The sequence below is a fragment of the Oncorhynchus gorbuscha genome, linkage group LG02 (assembly GCF_021184085.1).
Source record: "Oncorhynchus gorbuscha isolate QuinsamMale2020 ecotype Even-year linkage group LG02, OgorEven_v1.0, whole genome shotgun sequence".
Lineage (NCBI taxonomy): Eukaryota > Metazoa > Chordata > Actinopteri > Salmoniformes > Salmonidae > Oncorhynchus > Oncorhynchus gorbuscha.
This window is the reverse complement of record NC_060174.1, coordinates 55,535,147-55,555,773: the sequence shown is the minus strand read 5'-3', so window position 1 is coordinate 55,555,773 and position 20,627 is coordinate 55,535,147. Positions and strand designations below refer to the sequence as shown.

General features: G+C 40.7%; 1 protein-coding gene across 3 annotated transcripts in view; it reads right to left on the bottom strand.

Moving 5' to 3' along the window:
* Positions 1-3,619: 3,619 nt before the first annotated feature.
* LOC124004829 (coiled-coil domain-containing protein 136-like) overlaps positions 3,620-20,627 on the bottom strand; it is a 65,095-nt gene continuing 48,087 nt past the window's right edge. For 2 of the 3 annotated variants that reach the window (XM_046313650.1, XM_046313660.1), the window contains 4 exons: positions 17,013-17,301; positions 16,317-16,448; positions 12,570-12,682; positions 3,620-6,910 (listed from right to left, as the gene is read on the bottom strand). In XM_046313650.1, coding sequence (XP_046169606.1) covers positions 6,898-6,910; positions 12,570-12,682; positions 16,317-16,448; positions 17,013-17,301 — 547 coding nt within the window. In that variant the 3' untranslated portion in view covers positions 3,620-6,897. The remainder of the gene's footprint in view (positions 6,911-12,569; positions 12,683-16,316; positions 16,449-17,012; positions 17,302-20,627) is intronic. The other variant, XR_006833542.1, reaches the window with a different exon arrangement.

The window sequence follows — 20,627 nt, the reverse complement described above, 5'->3', positions numbered from 1 at the left end:
ATCGCTCTTGCATTTCCTGGTTGCTAATATTCAAATAGATTGCCTAAATTTGAAGTCGTTCACAATTATCAGTTTCTATTTAGGCTCATGTTACCCATTCAATGTCAGTTAGAGACACAGTAGGACCCAAAAGCATAATCAGTGCTCTAACTCCCCCTTGCGCTGGTCTGGAGCAATGAAGTGGTGACGCAGAGCACCATACTGAACCACAAACGACCTCTAAGGCCCATGGCGTAAGCTCGCAACTTTTAACCACCGTATAACTCATATTTTACATTTACATTTAAGTCATTTAGCAGATGCTCTTATCCAGAGCGACTTACAAATTGGTGCATTCACCTTATGACATCCAGTGGAACAGCCACTTTACAATAGTGCATCTAAATATTTTAAGGGGGGGGGGGGTGAGAAGGATTACTTTATCCTATCCTAGGTATTCCTTAAAGAGGTGGGGTTTCAGGTGTCTCCGGAAGGTGGTGATTGACTCCGCTGTCCTGGCGTCGTAAGGGAGTTTGTTCCACCATTGGGGAGCCAGAGCAGCGAACAGTTTTGACTGGGCTGAGCGGGAACTGTACTTCCTCAGTGGTAGGGAGGCGAGCAGGCCAGAGGTGGATGAACGCAGTGCCCTTATTTGGGTGTAGGGCCTGATCAGAGCCTGGAGGTACTGAGGTGCCGTTCCCCTCAGAGCTCCGTAGGCAAGCACCATGGTCTATATTTCTATGTGAATTTGGTAGGTCCCCCAAAATGTACACAATACAGCTTTAAAATCTATTGCAATCCTTGATCATTGCTGGACAGCCATTTTCAACAACCAACTTGACAGGGCTTGAAGAATTTAAAAAAGAATGCTGGGCAAATATTGCACAATCCATGTGTGCAAAAGCTCTTAGAGACCAACCCAAAAAGACTCAGAGCTGTAATCGCTGCATAAGGTGTTTCTAAAACACAGTATATTGACTCAGAGGATGAATACTTATCTAATCAAGAAACTGAATATCTTGCCCTCAGAACAGCTTCAATTTGTCTGAGCATGGACTTTACAAGGTGTCAAAAATGTTCCACAGGGATGCTGGCCCATGTTGACTCCAATGCTCTCCACAGTTGTGTCAAGTTGGCTGGATGTCCTTTGGGTGGTGGACCATTCTTGATACACACTGGAAACTGTTGAGCTTGAAAACCCCAGCAGTGTTGCAGTTCTTGACACAAACCGTTGCGCCTGGCACCTACTTTCATACCCCATTTAAAGGCACTTAAATCTTTTGTCTTCCCCATTCACCCTCTGAACATACAAAATCCATGTCTCAATTGTCTCAAGGCTTAAACATCTCCTCCCCTTCATTTACACTGATTGAAGTGGATTTAACACGTGACATCAATAAGGAATCATAGCTTTCACCTGGATTCACCTGGTCAGTCTGTCATAAAAAGAGCAAGTGTATATTAGTGTAAAAAAATGACATTGCAGAGTATTTTTGTAGATTGTCCCAAAAACATTCACACAACAAAATGTGAAACATTTCATGGGTGTGAATATTTTCTGAAGGCACATATATTATTCAGTGTATTTGGAAATTCAGATCCTTTGACTTTTCCCACATTTTGTTATGTTACAGCCTTATTCTAAAATTGATTAAATAAAACATTTTCCTAATCAATCTACACACAATACCCCATAATGACAAAGTGAAAACATTTTTAGAAATGTTTGCACATTTATTACAAATAAAAAACAGATACCTTATTTACATAAGTATTCAGACCCTTTGCTATGAGACTCAGGTGCATCCTGTTTCGATTGATCATCGTTGAGATGTTTCTAGAACTTGAATGGAGTCCACCTGTGGTAAATTAAATTGATTGGACATGATTTAGAAAGGCACACACCTGCCTATATAAGGTCAGTTGACAGTTGACAGTGGATGTCAGAGCAAAAACAAAGCCATGAGGTCAAAGGAATTGTCCGTATAACTCAGAGACAGGATAGTGTTAAGGCACAGATCTGGATGGGTACCAAAACATTTCTGCAGCATTGACGGTCCCCAAGAACACAGTGGCCTCCATCATTCTTAAATTGAAGAAGTTTAAAACCACCAAGACTCTTCCTAGATCTGGCTGCCCGGCCCAAACTGAGCAATCGGGGGAGAAGGGCCTTGGTCAGGGAAGTGACCAAGAACGTGATGGTCACTCTGATAAAGCTATAGAATTCCTCTGTGGAGGTAGGAGAACCTTCCAGAAGGACAACCATCTCTACACCAATCAGTACTTTATGGTAGAGTGGCCAGATGGAAGCCACTCCTCAGTAAAAGGCACATGACAGCCTGCTTGTGGTTTGCCAAAAGGCACCTAAATACTCTCAGACCATTATAAACAAGATTCTCTGGTCTGATGAAACCAAGATTGAACTCTTTGGCCTTAATGCCAAGTGTCAGGTCTGGAAGAAACCTGGTACCATTCCTACGGTGAAGCATGTTGGTGGCAGCTTCATGCTGTGGAGATGTTTTTCAGCGGCAGGGACTGGGAGACTAGTCAGGATCGAGGGAAAGATGAACGGAGCAAAGTACAGAGAGATCCTTGAAGAAAACCTGCTCCAGAGTGCACGAGGACCTCAGACTCGGGCGAAGGTTCACCTTCCAACAGGACAACGACCCTAACACACAGCCAAGAGAAGGCAGGAGTGTCTTCGGGACAAGTCTGAATGTCCTTGAGTGGCCCATCCAGATCCCAGATTTGAACCCGATCGAACATCTCTGGAGACACCTGAAAATAGCTGTGCAGCAACGCTCCCCGTCCAACCTGACATTGAGAGGATCTGCAGAAAATAACGGGAGAAACTCCCAAAATACAGGTGTGCCAAATTTGTAGCGTCATACCCAAGAAGACTTGAGGCTGTAATCTCTGCCAAAGGTACTTCAACAAAGTACTGAGTAAAGGGTCTGAAAACGTATGTAAATGTGATATCAGTTTTTTTAATGTATACATTTGCAAACATTTATATAAAACCTGTTTTTGCTTTGTCATTATGGGGTATGGTGTAGAGTTTTTTGTGTGATTTCGAAAAAAATCCAATTTAGAATAACACATTGTAGAAAAAGTCAAGGGGTCTGAATGCACTGTATGTGTTAATACGTATCATTGGCACTGACACATATGGATTATAATTTACTTTTCTAATCATTTACGGTACAAAATATACCTCCAGGTATCAAAATGACCACAACTACTGTATATTCAAAACAACAAAGTCAAAGGTAAACAAATGCAAAGCAGCAAACTGAGAACTCTGAAATAGAGGCTCATAACTCAAATACACACAATAGCATTTGCTATGAAGCATAGGTCAAATAAGCTTAAACAATCGTGTTCAGGATAAAGCATCATTCATATGCACTATTGCAGTCATATAGGAATTAGGGACTGAAGTTTAGTAAGTTGAGCAGCATTAAGATGCATTATTTTTCGGAAGAGGTGAGTCACTAAGTTCTACATTGCCTGTCAAGATGTAGGACCTTGAATGAGAACTAACTGTTGTCTACTATTAGATCTCCCACAACAAAAATGAAGATACATTTGTATCTGTAACATAGGCAAATATACAACTCAAGGAAATACAGGATCAGTATTGCTTTTGGTGGGTTGTTTATTTTTAGCGATAGCATACTTATACTGGCAAATAATAAGAAAAAAAAAAACTCTATTATGCATCCAGTGATTACTCAACCAAACATAGGTATTGAAACAATTGTCAATATAAACACACCATGAATAGGCTTTTACATATAGCTTAATTTGGCTATCAAATATACACTGCTCTTTCAAAATAGATCGACTTTCTACAAATCTATTACAAATGGAGAAATATATCTCTCCCATTACTCTATACCACTTCTGACTATTTACATCAAATACAGAGTATAACAGAAACATCATATTAAACATAAATGAACTATAACATTTCTCTTAGACTGTATGCAGCATGCGTTTTTTAATTCGGAAGTAGTTCTACTTTTACTGTGTCACAAAATTTCCCAGGTGTTATCAGAGAATTGAAAACATTTGAAATGCTGCCTTGGATTTGAATGTGACAGTTCAATCTAGACATATTTTGAATTAAGCAAATAAAATGAACATAATTGACATAACAATCCAATTTCAAGAATGGTTTCTGCAGTCAAACTGGTTTAGCTGCCACTTAGTCTACCAACCCTCTGCCACCACCACACTCATGCTTATTGTCATGTTATGACCAGATATGGTAGAAAGTAAATGTACTATCTCTGGTATGACCACAAGAGCATTAAACTATGGAATGCTGACTGTCAACATTCTCATGCTGTGTACCTGGAACTAGAACAATCTGAACAATTCATTTGAATGACATCTCAGTCTCAACTACATGTGCAAACACCAAGCAAAGACACTAAAGTCTCTTGTCCTTCTCATAAAAACACCTGTAGGTTCCTTTTTACATACATTTTAACGAGAGTAGTAATACTGAATAATACTAGTATTTTGAGTAATACAAGAGAGAGGATACAGGGAAAACTCAATTATGATTAGTGCGTACAGGTGTTTTGTAAATATTCAAAGTTCAAAGTTAAATACCCACTGTCCCTTTGTCTGAATAGCTGCTACTGTATGTTCAAATGAGTAGATAACATGATCAATAGATTACAAATAGGTAATTTAACACTCATTTTTTTTAAGTGACACATAGGACACTACTATGTGGGTGAGGTGGTGGTTAAACATAGGCTTGAAACACCGGGCTAGGGTTGACAGGTGCTTTAGAAAAGCTGAGCTTATCTCACATACTCTTCTCTCTTTAATGAGGAAACCATAACAAATAGGTATTTACAATTTGGACACAAAGATTGAACATCCTCATCCTCACTAAAGATAGAACGAGTGGAATGATCTTGGTATTTTAAAGTAAATGTAAGTGTACAGTGTCGTGAAAGTATTTGCCCCTCTCTGATTTTCTCTATTTTTTATACTAAATATTATCAGATCTTCAACCAAAACCTAATATTAGATAAAGGGAACCTGAGCAAGACAAATAACAAACATATTTTAATGATTTAATTAAGAAAGTTATGCAACACCCAGTTCCCCTGTGTGAAAAATAACTGACCCCTTACACTCAATGACTGGTTGTGCCACTTTTAGCTAGAATGACTACAACCAAACACTACCTGTAGTTGTTGATCAGTCTCTCACTTCACTGTGAAAGAATCTTGTCCCACATTTCCATGCAGATCTGCTTTAACTCAGCGACATTTGTGGAATGGCCTAACAACTACAGGAAATGTTTGGGTGGAGTAATTGCAGCTAAAGGTGGCACGTTGGACTAGTAACCGTAAGGTTGCAAGTTCAAATCCCCAAGCTGACAAGGTACAAATCTGTCGTTCTGCCCCTGAACAGGCAGTTAACCCACTGTTCCTAGGCCATCATTCAAAATAAGAATTTGTTCTTAACGGACTTGCCTAGTAAAATAAAGGTAAAATATATATATTTTTTAAACAACCAGTTATAGAGCGTAAGGGGGGGGCAACTACTTTTTCACCGATTGGGTGTTGCATAACATTGTCTATGAAATAAGTATGTAATTGGTGCGTTATTTGTTCACTCAGGTTATCTTTATCTGATGTTAGGTTTTGGTTGAAGATCTGATAACATTCAGAATCAAAAATATGCAAAAGTAGAGAATCAGAAAGGGGACAAAAAGTTTTTCACAACAGTGTATATTGATGACAACATAGTGTATGTGTTATAAATTAGTTATTGCCTTTAGGGGAAGTATCTGCCACTCTAGACTAGACCTTCATGACTAATTTCACTTTAATTTAGAGAAATCCCTAGGGTTTTATCTATTCACAAGACACCAGCTATTCAAAATACATAATTATTTAATGTGTTTGACATATTCCTTGAAATCAGAGGTGTCAAACTCATTCCACGGAGTGTCGATTGTCTTTGGGTTTTTTGTGTGTGTTTTTTTCCCCCTTTCAATCAAGACCTGGACAACCAAGTGAGGGGAGTTGCTTACGAATTAGTACAAGGGCGAAAACCTGCAGACACTTGGTCCTACGTGGAATGAGTTTGACAGGTGCCTTAAATAATTCAGTACACATAGATATAATTATATTTGAAGAACATTTCTGTTAGTACTTATTTACAATATCATGAGTTACAGAGCTTTATTCAGCAATTGTGCAAGATGCAGAGGTTGCTATTGTTAAAGAGAACTAATCACAAAGGCAAATCAATAGAGGACTCAACATTGACAGTAGCATAATAAATTCATGTAGAAAGACACAAGGTGAGTATTGTATAAGAATAAAACTGGACATTCAAACTCAGGAGGACTTAAGCAAATCCACAGAGAGACAGGAAAGGAATAGGATACAACAGGAGTAGAGATAGATTTAGGTTCAACAGGTACTCTCCCATTGAAACTATATATTCACACTCTCTTCTTAGCTTCACGAAGACACTCTCTTAATAAGTCTTGACATGTGTTCCCCAGAACAGGGGAGAAAATGAATCCATCTGTTTTCATCTGAAAAGCTGTGGCAGCACATCACTTTATCTACCAATTTCAGAACATTCCTTTCACAAATCTTGTGTTTTTCTGAATAGTTGCCATCTAAATATATTTTGCTGCTTCCAAGCTATGAATTAGAGGAATGGTGTCTGATCTGTTGTTGGTGCCCTGGTAGGGTCCCAGATAGATGTGATAGGAGGGTAGAATGGAAGGTAGCGGTCTATAAGCAGACATCGCTGTCTTTGCCCGTATAAGTTGTCTTTCTGCTCAACATCAGGTCAAGGCTCTCAACAAGCTAACCATGATCAGAAGCGCAGCTGTTGCTGCGGTGACGGTCAGAATAGGGTTCCATTCTATATCACTCCCCTGAGGATGCAGAGACAAAGGTTAGGGGGTGGATTTTAGAGACCTTTGCACACTTAGTAAGGCATACAATAAATACAAATATGAAATACACATGCACACACAAACACATTTACGCCAAACGTGCACTAAAAACTGTCACCAAATATTTCAATCACAAATATGTACACATTCGACATTAAATAATTTGCTGACGTTACAACAAAAAGTATCTAAAATATAACAGTGATGTCATACATGAAAGCACTGTGTGAAACTACCTACCATCCCATGTCTGTCACTCAAAAATACTTGGTATGTTTTATGCATGTACATCTTACGATAAATGGGACTTTCTAATTGCCACCCTCTAGCTAGCAATTACTTTGTCTAGTACCATACTGTATGTGCTGTAGCCAACTTCTCTCTGCCTTACCTGACAATGAATGAAGAGACTTGGCTAAAGCACAAACTGACTGGCACGAGACTAGTAATTATCCACATTTATAAACTGGGTGGTTTGAGCCCTGAATGCTGATTTGCTGACACCCGTGGTATATCAGACTGTATACACACGGGTATGACAAAACATTTATTTTGACTGCTCTAATTATGTTGGTAACCAGTTTATAATAGCAATAACGCACCTCAGGGGTTTGTGGTATATGACCAATATACCACGACTAATGGCTGTATCCAGGCACTCCGCGTTGTGTCGTGGGTAAGGACAGCCCTTAGCCGTGGTATATTCTCCTTATTTCTTAAACAGAGTATCAATGATATATCTGTAAGGGATTTCCTCCTCTTCTTCCGAAGAGGAGAGGCGAAAAGGATCAGAGGACCAATATGCGGCGTGGTAAGTGTCCATGGTTCTTTTTAATACGTAAATGTACACATGAACAACTGAATACAAAAACAAGAAATGTGAAAAACCCCAAACAGTCCTATCTGGTGCAAATACAGAGACAGGAACAATCACCCACAAACACACAGTGAAACCCAGGCTACCTAATGACACCTGCCTCTGATTGAGAACCATACTAGGCCGAAACATATAAATACCCCAAAACATAGAAAAACAAACATAGACTGCCCACCCAACTCACGCCCTGACCATACTAAAATAAATACAAAACAAAGGAAATAAAGGTCAGAACGTGACAATATCTCAACTCCTATGTCAACTCTGAACACCTGATCAAACCAAAACTACACTACAGCAGTAGTAACCAAAATAAACATTTCGGACAATCTTCGTGGTCCTTCGAGATGGATATGAACCAGCATCTGTCTTACTTTACTTTAAAGGGAAATGGAAACACTAGGTTGTAACTGTAAATCGCCATTGCTTTTGGGTTCATATTATTACATCAGTGACCGGGTAGAAACATTTTAGAATGCTGATTTATGATGGCCTGTAAATGCTTGATGCTCAAGTGGTTTGCAGGTCATTTCTATTTTTCTAATGGTTGGGAACTCTTTTGGATCGTATTTTTCTCAGTAGACTACAGATATCTGCCTCTCCAGTGCATACTGTCCGTGCAACAATGTATCAATTCATCTCCTGTCAAACTTTTCCCCACCAGTTGATTTAGCCTATGCTGTATTTACATTCAGCAACCAAAAGCAAGGTTGCTTCTCTCCTCAAATAGGCTAATAGTATTCAAATAACTGCCCAAAACGTTGTAGCCTAGTTTTCCCCTGTGACTCAACAAAGCTTAGAGGAATTGCTCAAATGTCAGCGGAGAGGCAAGCGAAAGTGCGTTATTGCGCAGGAGACAAGTGAAGATGAATAGGCTAAAGATGAAGGCTACCTATTTAAAAGCTCATCCTTAACCATCATTCGTAGGCTAAATATTATGCCTAACGGGACTACTGTAGTGGATTTACCACTCTGGCGGTTTCTAGAGTTTACGCACTCAAATTAAAATGTATTGTCGGCATTGACCACCACATGCTTAACTCCCATTGATAAAGGATTAATCATTATGTAGGTGACCGGTTGCTGGAATTTCTATTTTCTTGATGGTTGTGAATTTGATCAGCATCACACTGTTGTAGCCTACTAGCCATAGGTCTATACTTTCACCTTTAAACTCTCCCCCCATCAATATATTTTGTACGTTATGTCTTTCCATTATCCTGCACATGCAACATTTCAGAAATAACTGCACTTGTAAGGTGTTTTTAACTAAAAGAGTAGGCCATAGCTGCAGCAGCGAATTTCACTGTGCAATAAACACATTTCAGATGTTGGGATGATAGGTGCTGTATGCAATGTGGACTTCGCAAGCCATCAACTCACATAAAGCTTCCGTTACATTGCTGAACAGCACACTTGCACTTGACGTGCGTTTATGGATGAGAACGTAAACTTGCCATTTTCAAAGAGTTTAGCTCAATGGGAAACAGCAGATGTCCTGCTTTGCAATTTATTGCCTACATTTACAGCCAGGGCAGAGCCGGTGTTATGGGGGGGCCTTAGGGTTCCTGGCCCGCCCTACTAACGTTCCTCCTTGCCTGTCCAAATAAAACATTCAAATATTGATCATTTATTTGACTGAGACAGGCGCTGTCAGAAAGACCCATCGTCAGATAAAGCATCTGAGCAAGCGAAAGAGCGTCTCTCTATCTCAGGATGTGTTGCCCATGTATCTGATGCTGTCTGGACTAAAAGAGTATGGCATGACATCATTTTTTGACCAAACCACATCAGATACATGGGGCTACAAGACAGAAGGGTGCTGTTTCAGTCGATTGGAAGCTATTTTGGACTAACTTGCGAAGGTAAACTATAACTTCTAAGTTATTTGTTTTATAATCAGATGAATACACCATGACTGGTTGTGTTCATGCCACATTAACAGTCAGGCTAACACATTTGTATAGTCACATGTCGTTACTATAAAACCCACAATAGAACTGCTCATGAATGTAAGGAATGTATTACTGTGCAATCTTTAAAGTCATGCCCCACTCTGTCCTTGCCATTGTTAGAACTGTTGTTATAGACCGTTTTAGGATGGCATGTCGTATATGGTTTTCCCCAATTCCCCGCCTTCTCTCGACATTAGGGCCTGATCCCCCTCCTTCTCCTGATAGTCGATGATGCCAAACTCACTCTGATTGTCTGCCCAGTCATGTGAAATCCATAGATTAGGGCCTAATGAATGTTTTTCCATTGATTGATTTCCTTATATGAACTGTAACTCAGCAAAATCTTTGAAATTGTTGCATGTTGCGTTTTATATTTTTTGTTCATTATAGTAAGAGATTAAATACATGAAGTAGGCTTAAAGTATGATGGGGAAAATGGAAGTGAACTATGCATAATCATGTAATCACCAATTGTGAATGAAGAACAGGGCGGTCCATTATATTGAACTATTCTAATTATATAATCTCAAAATGTTATGTACTATATCAGTCTACTCTGGCCTACTTGGTGTACACAGTGAGAGCGTGCCTAATTTACAATGTCACGAAGACCAAGACGAATGGATGCACTCGTTAGCGTTTCTACAAAATCTGAATTAAAACGACTTCTGATGGAGGGGAGGAAATGAATCATGATGACTTCTCTGTTGAGTATTCTTCTGATTCTGAGCCTCAACCTGAATCTTCACCTCCGGAGCTTAGGCTAAAAGAAACTGTCTGCACTGTGCAGGTGCCCACGCCACCACCAAATGAATCGGCGAGACAGGAGAGAGGATGGCAGGGTTTGGAATAGAACAAGCCGGTGAAAATCACCACAAATGTCATCACTGAGGAAGCCGGCCCTACATCTCAAGCAAGACATAAAATCAGCAATGCACTCAACAGCTTTCGTTGTTTAGGCTATGTGACATGGACATGCTCCAACTGAAAGCTGACTTTTTGACTGCTGTCATATTAACACTTATATTCATAATGCCATTATTGCTTTTGTGATGATATTCTCCATTATCAAGCACACTTGGTGCTTGTAATGATGTTTAGGCTACTGATGTTTTTGTCATTTGACTATGCGGCAGGGTAGCCCAGTGGTTAGAGCGTTGGACAAGTAACCGGAAGGTTGTAAAGTTCAAACCCCCGAGCTGACAAGGTACAAATCTGTCGTTCTGCCCCTGAACAGGCAGTTAACCCACTGTTTCTAGGCCGTCATTGAAAATAAGAATTTGTTCTTAACTGACTTGCCTAGTTAAATAAATGTAAAATTAAAAAATGCATCTTACTGACTGTACTTCTTGGTGGTTGGGGTATTTATTTGTATTTTGTAGTTATAAGAGAAGCTTATACCGGGATCCAACACCAATGCTTTCTGTTTAATAGTTGTAACAACGGCAAGTCCTCAACTGGCAGCTTCATTAAATAGTACCCGCAAAACACCAGTCTCAACATCAACACTGAAGAGGTGACCCCGGGATGCTGGCCTTCTAGGCAGAGTTGCAAAGAAAAAGCCATATCTCAGACTGGCCAATAAAATATTAAAATGGGCAAAAGAACACAGACACTGGACAGAGGAACTCTGCCTAGAAGGCCAGCATCCCGGAGTCGCCTCTTCACTGTTAACGTTGAGACTGGTGTTTTGCGGGTACTATTTACTTTGAATTGTGCTAACATAATTGCAAAATGGTTTTCTAATGATTAATTACTCTTTTAAAATGACTTGGATTAGCTAACACAACATGGCATTGGAACACAGGAGTGATGGTTGTTGATAATGGGCCTCTGTACGACTATGTAGATATTACATTTTTAAAAAATCAGACGTTTCCAGCTACAATAGTCATTTACAACATGAACCATGTCTACACTGTATTTCTGATCAATTTGATGTTATATTAACTGACTTTTCTTTGCTTTTCTTTCAAAAACAAGGACATTTCTAAGTGACCCCAAACTTATTATTTTGAACAGTAGTATATGTCTACATAGCCTAGGCCTACTGTAGCTAATATTGAATATCGTTTACTTTGAAGTTTAACAGGGCTTAGCTATATTGCACAATGAGCATCAAGGTTTCAATGCATCTTGTATTTCACAGTAATTTTGCTTAAAGGAATAATCCACCCCAAACCACTAATTCCTATTAGCCGTCATTGAAAATAAGAATTTGTTCTTAACTGGCCTGCCTAGTTAAATAAAGGTTACATTTAAAAAAGGAAAATCTTTGTGGAAATCTGTTGCAGATAAATTGACTTCAAACCCCGCAGTGCTCTCTCTCTCTGGTCAAGCTTGCTAGCTAGCTAACTAACGTAGTTACACACAAGTATCATGATGATGTAACACGTTTCATTTCTAGGGTGGAAACCCTTTAATATTTGGATGTGAGAGCTCTCACTCCCCTTACTGTACAATAATAAGTCAACGTTCCAAATGTCTGGACCCAGTCAATGAAGTTGCAGTTTGCGTCATTGCCATGGCAATGTTAATGGCAGGGCCTAGTCCCAAATTAGCATTGGCTCCGAAAAAAAAGTATTCAAAGTTATTCAAAGTAGCAGTTTCTGTATGACAAACACCCAGGACATGTATTTAGGGTTTGTTTAGATTGTTTTATATGGCCTAGCTTGTAAAATGCTTCCATTCCCCTGCAAGTTACTTTACTTTAAGATAGGGCCTTAATTTTTACGTACAGTAACTATCTATATGGACATAACAAAGTGCAGAGGACCGACAGACAGAGAAGTATTCTTCCTCCTACCTTGCTTTCTGGAACGCCAGCTCGGACAACCAGCACCAAACCACTCCCAATATTACAATCATTCCTATGAAGGGGATGGAGAGAACAGGGGACTCAGACGAATGGATGTTGCTCTGGATTAGGGGAAGAAAAGGAGGGAGGGGGTGGATGAAGATGGAGGGGCATTGGAGAGAACGAAATAATAAATGAGTGGAGGGCAAAAACGTTTACATACGGACACCACAAATCACCCAAATGAATCCAAAATGAAACATGATATGGCCTTGCTATGAAGGGGTAGGGGAGTTATGGTATGGACTGATACAAATAGGGTAGGGATGGAAATCTAGATAGATTACGTCAATTCGACTGAACGACAGTACATAAGAATTTATTATGCCAAAGTAAGCCACCATATTTTTTCAAAGGTTTTAAGAAAAAAAAATTATGGAATATATTAGTGCAATGCATGTGATTATTTATGTGCATACGTGACTGAAATTGTCTGTGGTGACAAAACAAACAACATTGAAAAATAGTGACACAAAACAAGGTGTTGAAATACATGGTGAAAATCTCAACTCTTTGCTTATTCATTGGGGCTCTTGAGTGGTGCAGCGCTCTAAAGCACCTAATCTCAGTGCAAGAGGTGTCAATTGGCACAACATCGTTTGGCTGGGCTAGGCTGTCATTGTAAATAAAAATTTGTTCTTAGCTGACTTGCCTAGTTCAAAAGGTAAAACAAATTTTAAAATGTAAAAAAAAAAATCCCAAGTCCACGGTAAACACATAAAGCGTGTGGACATATAATACAACGCACAGGGACAGTATTTGTAGACTGGGACAGGCAGACAGTTTGACACAATGGACACTGCTGCCATAGGGAGGGCATGACAGACAAAGTGGAAGGCAATTTGCAGTGCCACATACAGACAGAGATCATAGCCCTCAAGCATGTTCTCTGATATGATCTGACAGTCATTGCCAGCTTATATCAAAGCATATTATAATATACAGTAATGTATATACATACATACATATATGTATGTATATTGATATACAGTTCCTTCAGAAAGTATTCACACCCTTTGACCTTTTCCACATTTTGTTGTGCTACAGCCTGAATTTAAATTGTATTAAATTGAGACTTTTTTTGTCAACGGCCTACACACAATACCCCGTAATGTTGAACTATGTTTTAGACATTTTTACAAATTGATTAATAATTAAAAGCTGAAATGTTTTGAGTCAATAAGTATTCAACCCCTTTGTTTTGGTAAGCCGAAATAAGTAAGAATTGGCTTGACAAGTCACATAATAAAGTTGCATGGACTCACTCTGTGTGCAATAATAACATCATCTCTGTACCCCACACATACAATTATCGGTAAGGTATTTTCTGTCATTTGAATTAGTTTTAAATTAGTTTTTACCCTGGCCTCAGATCATTTTAAGAATATTTGTCTTGACTCAACTTATTTCAGAACAAACATGGATTCATGTAAAAGAAGAAAAAAGCTAAATCCTCTCTGATTGACCTAATTCTGAAAACTTGCCCCCATAAGTACTTTTCCGATGGTGTCTTTGCAAATTAGCTCAGTGATCACTGTCCTGTTGCATGTATTAGAAATACCAAACAGACCTGATCCTCGTAAAGTAATAATTTAAAAAAATGTTTTCTCCCCAAGGGTTTCTTCATGATATATGTATCTTGTTGTTCCCGAGTGGTGCAGCGGTCTAAAGCACTGCATCTCAGTGCAGGAGGTGTCATTACAGTCCCTGGTTCAAATCCAGGCTGTATCACATCTGGCTGTGATTGGAAGTCCCATAGGGTGGTGCACAATTGGTCCAGGTTTGCCCGTTATTGTAAATAAGAATTTGTTCTTAACTGACTTGCCTAGTTCAATAAATATATTACTCAGAGATTTAATCTCTATGGCAGATAAACAAGCCATCTTCAAACACCTTAGAGTCAAAAATGTAACAAATGCTTGGTACTTTCTAGAACTTTCAAATCTCTTTATGATGAAAAATCAGTCCTGCCTGGCCTGGGCTAAGGCTATAAAGAACTGACTCGGTTGCTGATTGGAGGCTTTCAGGCAACTGCGAAATAACCACTTTTAAGAAAGCGAAATCAAGCTACTTTCTGAGTTCTAGCTCAGACTCTGGTAATGTGTCTATATTTGGGAAAATAGTTCATGCACTGACGCGTGGAAATTCCTCTCTGTCAATGCCTAAGCAAGTTGTGTCAGAATCTGGATCATTACTGATGTTGGGCCACCACGAGCCGCCAGAACAGCTCAATGCGCCGTGGCATAGATTCTACAACTTCCTGTGTGGAAGCAGCTACTTTCAATATACTTTGTATTCATCATTTACTCAAGTGTTTCCTTTATTTTGGCAGTTAATTGTAGAATGGACAGAGAGGTATCGCTCGAGTTGCCACATAATGGAATATAGCGTTGTGGATATGATGTGTATAATATGTAAAGATCTGCATCACTATACTGAGAGCTTTTCGGTTTCTAAAATGACTAATTTGAGTTTTCTTTAGAGCCCATATACTACACAACAAGGTTGAGGAAATTATTGTTGGTCGGGGGTAAGTTTCTCAAAAACAAGTGAAATCACAAAACAAGTGTCTGGACCCTTCTATAACATGCCATTTCCATCCAAATTTTAGATTTGGTTGTAAAAATGCTAAATACTTCCTTAACCTACAGACGTAGGTACCAGACCCGGTCTCAGGGATGGTTAGCTCTCGAAATCACTTCAATATCCACTAAATTAGGTAAATCTCCTTTTAAAAAATGTCACCTTACTTGTGGAATAATCTCCAAAACTCTCTAAAATGTAATGCTTTGATGCAGCTCGTGCAATTCAGACAACTAATTGTTTACCTTTTTTTTACTGAAGAATGTGTTTGTTTTGTATGATTGTGTTTTGTAAGTTGATGGTGTAATAATTTGTGTTTTGTATGTTTTATTTGTACATTTGTGTCACGCCCTGATCTGTTTCACCTGTTCCTGTGATTGTCTCCACCCCTTCCAGGTGTCGCTTATTCTCCCCAGTGTATTTATCCCTGTGTTTCCTGTCTCTCTGTGTCAGTTCGTCTTGTATGTTTAGTCAAATCAACCAGGGTGTTTTTCCCGTACTCCTTTTGCTATTCTCCTTTTTCTAGTCCTCCCGGTTTTGACCCTTGCCTGTTTCTGGACTCTGTACCCGCCTGCCTGACCACAAGCCTGTCTGCCACTCTGTACCTCTTGGTCTCTGATCTAGTTTGAACCTTTTTGCTTGTCCATGACCATTCTCTTGCCTACCCCTTTGGATTAATAAACATTGTAAGACTCCAACCATCTGCCTCCTGTGTCTGCATCTGGGTCTCGCCTTGTGCCTTGATACATTTGTATTGATTGTGTACATGCAAGGCTCCCATGAATAAGTGGCCTTGGTCTCAATGGGATTTCCCTGATTAAATAAAGGTTAAAATAAAAATATTTCAACAGTATCTATACACATAACATGTGGAATAAACAGACACAGAATAGGTGTGATGTGTGTGCTGTATTTCTTGTTTTCATTTGCGTAAACTTGAACTTTTTTGTAAAACACAACAGTCAAAAATCTCAAGCAGGGAAATGTTGAAGTCAGAAAACAGTCAGAAACAATTAGAACAAACCCCAAAAGCCTTATAGATATGCAATATACCGTTATTAACTCATATCACTAGGGTGACACCTGACCTCTAACCCCAATGTGACCTCTCACCTGCCACCCTCCAGCCAACCTCTCGAGCTCTGCCTTGCAGTGCAGTAGCTCCTCCTCCAATTCAGCCCTCTCCCTCTGGCTGCAGTCATACAGTTCCTGCAGTTCCCGCAGCTCCGTCTTCAACCCATCACACTGAGGGAGACAGAGTAGAACATAAAGAATGCATCAATCACATTTATTCATTAACAAAGCCCGTTGTACATCCACCGCTGTCACAAAGATATTTAAAGTAATCCAGCTTAGACCTCAAAGAGCAAGCAGAAGCACAGTGGCAAGAAAACACTCCATAGAAAGAACAGTTGTTGAACACTTCAGAACAGAGATTCATCCCGACACATTACAGGCCAGGTCTGTAAATTGTCGTTGTCGTCCATTGCTGCAGTGCCTAATAATTTGTTAGTGATTGTGCAGCTGCTGCTCTGTTGTTTTTCTTTGCCACTGATATGTGTGGCTTTATCATTTTCTTCAGCGCAGTTCTGAATCTGGCTGATTAAAACTGCTCCAATAGTCAGTGAGCATCCACTACTATAGTTACTATGGTACCGTCTGGTGCCTAATATACCTGTCTCTGTACCAGCGCGGCCTTCCCCTGCCTTTTTCACCTGGTCCCTCAGAAAGAAAATCTCCCTGAATCTTCCTTTCCAGACCCATCCAATAGACTGTGCTGTACCGTACCGTTCTATTACCATAACATACCTGTCTCTGTACCAGCAAGGCCTTCTCCTCAGCCTGTTTCAGCTGGTCCCTCAGGGAGAAGATCTCCCCAAATCCTCCATTCCAGCCGGTGGGGGTCATGGGCTTCCCATCGAACGAAATGTTCTTCTGGATGGAGGCGTCCACAAGGCGGCAGTTGGTGCCTGGGCTCGTAGACTGGCACTCGACCATGGTCATATAGCTCTCCGCCATGCCCCCCTCGTCTGTGCCCACCCCCACTCCTGTACCAGCTATCTCACCATCCTTCAGGGACAGATATACGCTGTTGGAGCTGGTGTGGAGCGAGAGGAGAGAGTAAAATCCCAAAGGGGATTAGGTGAAAAGAAGGAGAAGAAGATTAATTGATGTGGTGAACAATTAAATCTTAGGCTTTTTACGAAACAAAAATAGAAACGCAACATGTGAAGTGTTGGTCCCATGTTTCATGAGCTGAAATAAAAGATCCCAGACATATTCCATACGCACACAAAATGTATTTCTCTCAAATTTGTGCAAAGATTTGTTTACATCCCTGTTAGAGAGAATTTCTCATTTGCCAAAATAATCCATCCCACCTGACAGGTGTGACATATCAACAAGTTGATTAAACAGCATGATCATTACACAGGTGCACCTTGTGCTGGGGACAGCAAAAGGCCACTCTAAAATGTGCAGTTGTGTGCAATTGGCATGCTGACTGCAGGAATGTCCACCAGAGTTGTTGCCAGAGAATGTAAGGTTTATTTCTCTACCATAACCCACCTATCCAATGTAATTTTAGAGAATTTGGCAGTACTTCCAACCGGCCTCAAATCAAATCAAATTTTATTGGTCACATACACATAGTTAGCAGATGTTAATGCGAGTGTAGCGAAATGCTTGTGCTTCTAGTTCCGACAATGCAGTGATAACCAACAAGTAATCTAACAGTGCAGTGTAGTTCCGACAGTGCAGTATCTAACAAGTAATCTAACAATTCCCCAACAACTACCTAATATGCACAAATCTAAAGTGGTGAGAATATGTACATATTTTTATTTTATTTTATTTCACCTTTATTTAACCAGGTAGTCAAGTTGAGAACAAGTTCTCATTTACAATTGCGACCTGGCAATGGATGAGCGATTGCCGAACGGAATAGGGAAGGTGCAATAGGTGGTATAAAATACAGTATATACATATGATATGAGTAATGTAAGATATTTACACTTTATTAAAGTGGCATTATTTAAAGTGACATTGTTTAAAGTGACTAGTGATCCATTTATTAAAGTGGCCAGTGATTGGGTCTCAATGTAGGCAGCAGCCTCTGAGTTAGTGTTTGCTGTTTAGCAGTCTGATGGCCTTGAGATAGAAGCTGTTTTTCAGTCTCTCGGTCCCAGCTTTGATGCACCTGTACTGACCTCGCCTTCTGGATGGTAGCGGTGTGAACATGGAGTGGCTCGGATGGTTGTTGTCCTTGACGATCTTTTTGTCCTTCCTGTGACATTGGGTGCTGTAGATGTCCTGGAGGGCAGGTAGGTTGCCCCCAGTGATGTGTTATGCAGACTACATCACCCTCTGGAGAGCCTTGCAGTTGAGGCAGGCGCAGTTTCCGTACCAGGCTGTGATACCACCCAACAGGATGCTCTCGATTGTGCACCTGTAAAGGTTTGTCAGGGTTTTGGGTGACAAGCCAAATTTCTTCAGCCTCCTGAGGTTGAAGAGGCGCTGTCTGTGTGGGTGGACCATTTCAGTTTGTCTGTGCTGTGTACACCAAGGAACTCAAAGCTTTCCACCTTCTCCACTGTCCCTTCGATGTGGATAGGAAGGGTGCTCCCTCTGCTATTTCCTGAAGTCCACGATCATCTCCTTTGTTTTGTTGACGTTGAGTGAGAGGTTGTTTTCCTGACACCACACACCTAAGTGCCCTCACCTCCTCCCTGTAGGCTGTCTCATCGTTGTTGGTAGTCAAGCCCACTACCGTTGTGTCATCTGCAAACTTGATGATTGAGTTGGAGGTGTGCATGGCCACACAGCCGTGGGTGAACAAGGAGTACAGGAGGGGGCTGAGCACCCTTGTGGGGCCCCAGTGTTGAGGGTCAGCGAAGTGGAGATGTTGTTTCCTACCTTCCTACTAGCACAGCTGGCCCTTGGATGTACAAAGAGAGCTAATATTAATAATATGCATGTCAATCTCAGCCAGGAGAGATTGACTTCATCAGTACTTTTATTCATGAGAGGTATTGTTGAATACACCGAGCTGTCTGTCTAAACTACTGGCACACAGCTTGTACACCCATGCATACCCCACAAGACATGCCACAAGAGGTCTCCTCACAGTCCCCAAGTCCAGAACAGACTATGGGAGGCACGCAGTACTACATAGAGCCATGACTACATGGAACTATTCCACATCAAGTAACTGATGCAAGCAGTAAAATTAGATTTAAAAAGCAGATTAAAAAAAAACACCTTATGGAACAGCGGGGACTGTGAAGCGAATCAAACATTGGCACAATCACACACACACACACACACACACACACGATTTAGCACTGTAGATATGTGGTAGTGTTGGAGTAGGGCCCTGAGGGCACACAGTGTGTTGTGAAATCTGTGAATATATTATAATGTTTTTAAAATTGTATAAACTGCCTTAAATTTTGCTTGACCCCAGGAAGAGTAGCTGATGCATTGGCAGCAGTGTGGATCCATTATAAATACAAATACAAAATACCTTCACCACCTGCGGGCGGCCCATCAGAAAGTCCAGGACCCAATTGCACAGGGAGGGGTTGAGACCCAGGGCCTCCAGCTTGATGATGAGCTTGGAGGGTACTATGGTGCTGAATGCTGAGCTGTAGTCAATGAACAACATTCTTACATAGGTATTCCTCTTGTATAGATGGGATAGGGCAGTGTGCAGTGTGATGGCGATTGCGTCATCTGTGGACCCGTTTGGGCAGTATGCAAATTGAAGTGGGTCTAGGGTGGCAGGTAAAGCACTTCATGATGACAGAAGTGAGTGCTATGGGGCGGTAGTAATTTAGTTCAGTTATCTTTGCTTTCTTGGGTACAGGAACAATGGTGGCCATCTTGAAGCATGTGGGGACATCAGACTGGCATATGGAGCGATTGAATATGTCTGTAAACACACCAACCAGCTGATCTGCGCATGCTCTGACGACACTGCTAGGGATGCCGTCTGGGCCAGCAGCCTTGCAAGGGTTAACACGTTTAAATGTTTTAATCATGTCGGCCACAGAGAAGGAGAGGCGCAGTTCTTTTTAGTGGGCCACGACGATAGAACTGCATTATCCTCAAAGTGGGCAATGATGGTGTTTAGTTTGTCTTTAAGAGTGACGTCGGTGTCCATGACGTGGCTGGTTTTCTGTTTGTAGTCCTTGATTTCCTGTAAACCCTGCCACATACGTGTCTGAGCCGTTGAATTGCGACTCCACTTCGTCCCTGTACCGGCATTTCGCTTGTTTGATTGTCTTGCGGGGGGGGGGGGGGGGGGGGATAACTACACTGTTTATATTCAGCCATATTCCCAGACCTCTTTCATGGTTAAATGTGGTGGTTCTCGCTTTCAGTTTTGCGCAAATGCCGCCATCCATCCACGGTTTCTGGTTA